Source organism: Morone saxatilis, unplaced genomic scaffold (assembly GCF_004916995.1).
Source record: "Morone saxatilis isolate NCDOM2014 unplaced genomic scaffold, NCSU_SB_2.0 Contig12, whole genome shotgun sequence".
NCBI classification, from domain to species: Eukaryota; Metazoa; Chordata; class Actinopteri; family Moronidae; genus Morone; species Morone saxatilis.
Window position 1 is genome coordinate 731813 of NW_023339674.1, and position 6447 is coordinate 738259.

The 6447-nt window shown below is 38.5% G+C and overlaps 1 protein-coding gene across 1 annotated transcript in view; it reads right to left on the bottom strand.

Annotated features, from left to right (window-relative positions):
* Positions 1–93: 93 nt before the first annotated feature.
* The window catches only part of LOC118321956 (myelin regulatory factor-like protein), a 10710-nt gene continuing 4356 nt past the window's right edge, over positions 94–6447 (bottom strand). The window contains exons 3-7 of the mRNA XM_035653531.1: positions 2820–2904; positions 2643–2717; positions 2306–2417; positions 1150–1221; positions 94–602 (exon numbers count right to left, since the gene is read on the bottom strand). Of these exons, the coding sequence (XP_035509424.1) occupies positions 510–602; positions 1150–1221; positions 2306–2417; positions 2643–2717; positions 2820–2904 (437 nt within the window). The 3' untranslated portion in view covers positions 94–509. The remainder of the gene's footprint in view (positions 603–1149; positions 1222–2305; positions 2418–2642; positions 2718–2819; positions 2905–6447) is intronic.

Sequence of the window (6447 nt, forward strand, 5' to 3'; positions counted from 1 at the left end):
ATTATTTTAAGATAATGAGTCATTATTTTTGGATAATAAATAATTATTTTAAGATAATGAGTCATTATTTTGAGAAAGTTTCTCATTATAATGACTTACAGAATCCTTTTTCTCGTCATATTGGCAGAAATGAACTTCCATACCTTTTGATAATCGGTGCTTTAAGCAGCAAAGAAACAACTAAACTGCTTTAAAAGATTTCTGTACATCAATATTAAAGTAAATTACATGTCTGACTACTGAAAATGAATAATATTAAGGGCTGGATGTTAAATTGTCGGCTCACTTTCTCACAAAGCGAATAAAAGACAGTAAAAAGAAATTAAATATTGTGTATCTGATCTGACTGAACTTCCACTGGAAAACATTTATAAGATTACGCAGTAAAATCTATCAGCAAATGTGACTCATATCACAATAAAAATGCATTCGCAGCTTTAAAAAAAATACATAAAAGCAGAAGTCTGCGTCTATTTCTCTGATTGTCGTTTTTTTAATATAATAAGTGTCTACGAGTCTGTGCAGCGTCTGTAGAAGTGGAAGTGGTAGTCAGTGAAGAGCGCCCCCGCGAAGTGATGGTCAGTACTGCAGTCTGCTTGACCCTGAGGAGAGACACACGTTATATTATACACTGTAAAACTAAATCTGTAGGTTTTCAGGGTTTTTCTGTTTATTTTAGAGATTTATTTTACAGATTTTTTCCTGTATTTTTTTAAATACATGGAAATATTAAGTAAATTACAAACATATCCTGTGAATTTAGATGTCTGATGTCAAATAACGTGAAAAAACTGTAAATGATCATAAAATTACTGCTTATTTAAAGTTAATTTCCACATAAAAATACTATTTACTGTTTATTAAATAGATTAAATTGTTAAATTCAAGTTTAATACTATTAATAGTTTTAAAATATGTAACATTAGTGACATTAACAGTGAAAATATTTTTATTTTTTGTGTAATTTTACATGGATTTGTTTGTTAATTGACAGATGTTGTATAATTATGAAAGTTTTCACAACAGAAACATTGAATAAATGTTGTTTATCAGTGTATAAGCATTGGTAAACTGTCAAAATACAGTTTTTATCAGTGAAAACAGAGATTTGATGTTAATAATCAAATGATAATAATAAATGTTCCTTACAGCCACTGTGGAACGAAAGTGGTACGAGCTGTGATAAAGACGAGACACGTGAAGAGGCCATTCGTGTTCGCCCTGCAGAGACAGACAGACAGACAGACAGGCAGACAGGCAGACAGAAACACAAAGTCAGCTTCAGGTTTATTCAACGATTTACAATAATTAAATTATAGTTAATTTAGTTTTGGCCCATTAAATACATTTTAATGTTGATATTTCACTACTTTTCTCTGCAGAATGGTAAATATCCGAGTATATCTGCTGTATATTTGTATCACTGTGATATTCGTGAACTGTGATTAGCATGTTGTCGTCCCGACACGAGGGGGAAACCCTGCCACTCATCCATTATTCATCAGTGTTTCCCAACACTTCCTGCATTATTAACTGTGATGGTAACTGAGTTGGTGGACTGGAACCTCAGTGACCCTAAAACCAACTCACAATCCAATTTACCTCAATGAGTTCACAGCTCAGGGCGGGAAATTACACAAACACTCTGTTTACAGGGAGCCGCCAGGTTGCCTTCGATAAGTGTATTTACTAGAGAGGAAATTTTAATTGTTGTTTACTTGAGAAAGTCCATTTTCTGCCAATTTATACTTCTACTTATGCATTATTTTAGAGGGAAATATTGTACTTTGTGTTTCTTTTATATATTTTCTTAACACCACTTTAAATTGCCTTAATTCCCCGAATTGATTCAATTACAATTTGATTTGATTTAAGTGATTGAAGTGTTTAGTGCAGCAGTCACAGGTCAGATTATCCGAGCTAAATTGTCAATAAACAGCCTGACCAATGAGGAATTATTGATTTGATTCAATTTGAAATACTTTTTTATAATAAATAAGGTTGAAGTCAGGTGGCAAAAGTACTTTACTCGAGTTGAAGTGTAAAAGTACAGGCTGAAATTAAATAAAGGTAAAAAGTACTTACTCTGTGCAAAGCTAACTGGAACTTCAACTTTTATTACGTCTTTTAAGCCGATTTTGGCATTTTAAAAACTGCAGTAAAATGTTGGTTGGTGCGATACAAACAAATGAGCCTTAAAATAACTGCTAACGGTGCCTCATTATGAACCATAACCAGTTTTACATTGTGAATGTTAGAAATAAAGCTGTGATAGCCTAAAGTGTATTCAAAATCTATTATTTACCTGTGTGTTTGAAGGGTAGCTGGTTCCAGTGACAGTGTTTATATCCAGCAGAGCAGAGCAGGACGCTGACTCATCAAAACTACACAGGTGAACCACCAGCAGCTCGGTGGAGCTACGAAGAAATAAAAATAAATACATCGGAAAATTTTTAATTTCCTGTCACGTCTTTAGTTTCATCTTCTTAATCACCTCAGTTGACACAAACTGTTAACTAGCTGACAACCCAGCAGCCTAGAAGACACACTGACACACTGTTAACTAAGTTTTACATTGTGAACACACCAATTCAACACACATTTAAGATAATGTTGTTTTTTTACAGACAATCAGGACTTACTTCATGATTAAAGTGACTCTCATGTTGACTGGAACAAACGGGCTGATGGGAACTCTGTAGGCGAATCTACCTGGTCTGAAGGAAACAAGACGGGGTGACGAGAGACTGAATCAAAACTGTTTTTTTTTAACAAGCTTTCATGAGATATAATATAGTAATGATGGTTTCTTTACTGACCCACATTCGTCTCTCAGGCAGTATTTTCTGTCAATCACCTGCTGGTTCTCTTTGATCATAAAAGACTGGATGGTGGTGTTTGTCCCTGATGGAGAGAGAATAATAGAAGATATATGTAAAATATAGTCTCTAAAATGTTAAATAAAATTCAGCTGACTCCAACTGAAGCTCTTATAGTGAATGACATATTCAAAGCTACAAAGTCCTATTAATTTAAAGAGTTAAAGCTGTAATCTGTAACATGTCCTCATTAAACAGTGTATAAGTTCTGGCTCTATGTTCTGTATGTAGTTGGGTTCTTCCATTATCCCAAATGTTTCCAACAATGTTCAAACTCAGAGAAATCTGTCATTTTATTCAGGTAACGCTGCGTTTCACCGGTCGCCTGTCGATGGCGTCATATCCCCTTTGTGCCTGCGTCAGCGTTTGTGGTTGTCTGCCAGAAGCTGTCATTACACTTGACTGTTTATTCGTCTGAAGGCCCAATTGTACCCATCCACTTTTTAGATTTTCTTGGGTGCTTTTTTAAACTCTAGATTTTGAACCGATGGTATAACTGGTTGAACTCATTCTTTTGTAAGTCTCATTTTTCAGATGAACCTCTTTTGGACATTTTCTGGAATTTCTTTTATGCAAGGTTTACGCAAAAGAGTATGCATCAAAGGAACTTAAGGCTTTGATTTAATTACCTGGTATCAATTAGTCCAACTGACTGAGTGCGAGAGGAAGGAATGAGCGAGTTATTCATTTTTATTTTCAGATATGTGTTGGGAGGACTTGCATCATCTGTAAAGACAACTTGGGAGCTCCAGTCTGCATGGGTCTTTTATGTTAATATTGTGGTCTATACTCGAGCAAGTCATTGTCTTGGTATTTTGGATATCATTTTAGCCACAAGGCCTAACAGAACAGACCTTATTAATGTCAAATTATAGATTAGTCTAGTGTATCCGTGTATGTATTTAGGCTCCTGAATATCACACAGAGTGGTTAAGGCCAAGAAGCGAACAACGCGCGCGCCTCTCGCCCCCCCCCCTTTAGAATATCTTGGGTCACAGAAAGAAAATCTTAAATGCCGTTTCAAGAAACAACAACACTCAGCGATGAAATCTGTGATTGTCGTTAAGCACAGATCTGATGGTCTCCAATTGTGTTAGAAAACTGTAAGTACAAGTTCCTTTTGTACCCAGAATCCTGCGGATGCACTGACGTTGTGTCCGTGCACTGGCATGTCCAGGGGCCTCAGTGGACGAGTTGTATAGCACACTCGGAATTCAGAATGCTTCTCAATAGGTGATCTCGGGGTGCTTCACCACTCCATCCACCTCAACAGATTTCATTGTTTTTTAAGTTTTTTGCAGCTAACAAATTTTTGATGTTCAGTAACACTGGATTGATCATCGCTATATACACAAACACTTAAATTTATGCCACATCGCTATGAGTCCATAGAGGTGTTGTCAAACAACTGAATTCAAACTCTACCAGCACACAAGGATCGTTCGGTTGATAGAAGCAGGAAGTTAAAGCTTACACTCGGCTAGCCACTGCAGGGTCAAGAGGTACTCGTACAGTCTCACTTCTATTACAGCTCGCGCGATCCTACTCAAGCAGTCTTTTCATACCTAGCCCTATGACTTGTTGTAAGGCACATTGACCAACATATGCATCTTTGAATGTTCCATATACTGATGCTGTGTTAAACGACTTAATCGCCTAGATGTTTAGACCCATGCGCCAACATAAATACAGTCGGATATGTTTTGGTCGGACGCGGTATGCATGGTGTGTATACAGATGCAAAGAGCTAGGGATTTGCTGCATTGGTCGATGACGCTGTGGTTACCGGCTAAAGTGGTGGGGAACATCTCCTTGCTTCGAGCGGCTTGTTGTTGTGTCTAGTAGGAGGGGGGACAGTGGACCCCAGCGGGGTAGCCTGTCTTTGGCTAGTGGCCCATGCCTCAGGAGCTGCCAGCAGCCACCCTCTCGAGACGCACTGCCAGTTAGGTGCTCCTGCGCTGCAGGTCCAACAGAAAAGTGCTGACCACAGTGGAGGAGCTGGTGCCGCTCTCAGCTTGTGAGCCGAGGACAGGGACGTCGGTATGTTCATGATTTATCATGGTGGTCTAGTCAGGATGTGGTAATAAAACTTACAACGACTTAGAGAGGATAAGCTCGAAGATCATTAATAGTAAAGAGTATCTCAATAGCAACTCACCTTGTATGACATACCAAAATTATCTGTTATAAACTTTTTCATGGGAACACGCTCACTATCATATCCATATGGCTTTCAAAAGAAGTTATGGATTAGTACTTGTGGCTGTCTCAAAGTCTCTAGCTGTATTACATGTGCTCTATACTTTATGATTGGACTCTAGTTACTAGTTACTACGGTAATTGCCTGTGCTACTCCGAAGATTACTGGCACGAGTCATAAGACTCTATTTGCCTGTACCACACTACAATATGAACAATGCAGGGAAGAATAGTACTTGTGATAATACCAGAAATCTTGAGATCAATGTGTGAAAGAATGTAGAAAAATGTGACATGAAGCAATAAAAAGCTATCTTTGGGTTGCAGGTTTTAGGTTTACCTTGTGTGCTCCAGCGAGATTTATAGCTGGCGGCCTCTGCGGGGCATGAATGGTTACACACGGCTGGGGTTGGACCTAGGTACACGCCCTGCGTTCTAGATCAAGAGGTTCAAATGGAAGCAACATTCTCCATGTAAATCAGAAACAAAACAAATAGCAGATGCCGGTTGGCAGCGCGGACAACCACAAACAGAATCACTAGAAGTTGGTGTCGCTGTAGAATGAATGTAAACTAATTAGTAAATTAAAGAAGCTTCTATTATTTGGATAAACATGAAAAAGGCCCCATTAAAAAAAGGTTATACCCAGTATCTTTGCTCTATCAGGGTTTTACTGACTTAATCTTGCTCCATGTCGCTCGGGTTAGCCATTGGCAGTCGCTGAAGACCTGCTGCTATGTCTCCCCCCCAACACCCCAGTAATGCGACCTTACTAGGTGTGCTATGGCATAACCTCAGGGAACATGACTGCACACCTCTCAGCGTGCACAAGACGTAGGATATAGACAGACGGTGGAATATACTCTGTCAAAGAATGGCACACCCGCTTCAGATTGTGTTGTGGAGTCTTAGTTGGGTTAAGTAGTAAGCGTGGTTCGCTTGTATGTGTAGACCAGGTAGGTTAATCCTGTGAGCCCGTATATCTGTTTTTATAATTATGGCTGTAGTGTAGAGAGAGAGAAGCTCTAGAGTGTAGGGTTTTATCCTCGAGTTAAGGTTGCGTCTAAATAGAGTACATCGCTTATGTTATAATCTTCACTGGCTTGAGATTTATGTGATGTCGATGCTCGGTATTGATTGTTTGGTTCTTTGAGAGTATAGAATATAGATGAGGGTTTTGTTTTGAGAGATGATATACATCTAAATAAAAAGTTTGATGATTTAATGAGACGCGTGTTGCCAGCAAACCTGATGCCATGTGGAGTGAGAGGCTATTCTTGATCAGTCGCACGATCTCTTGTTACAAGTATTTGGTGACGATTAATGCGCCTAGATTAATCCGATGCGCGGATGTGCTGCAGATGAGTCG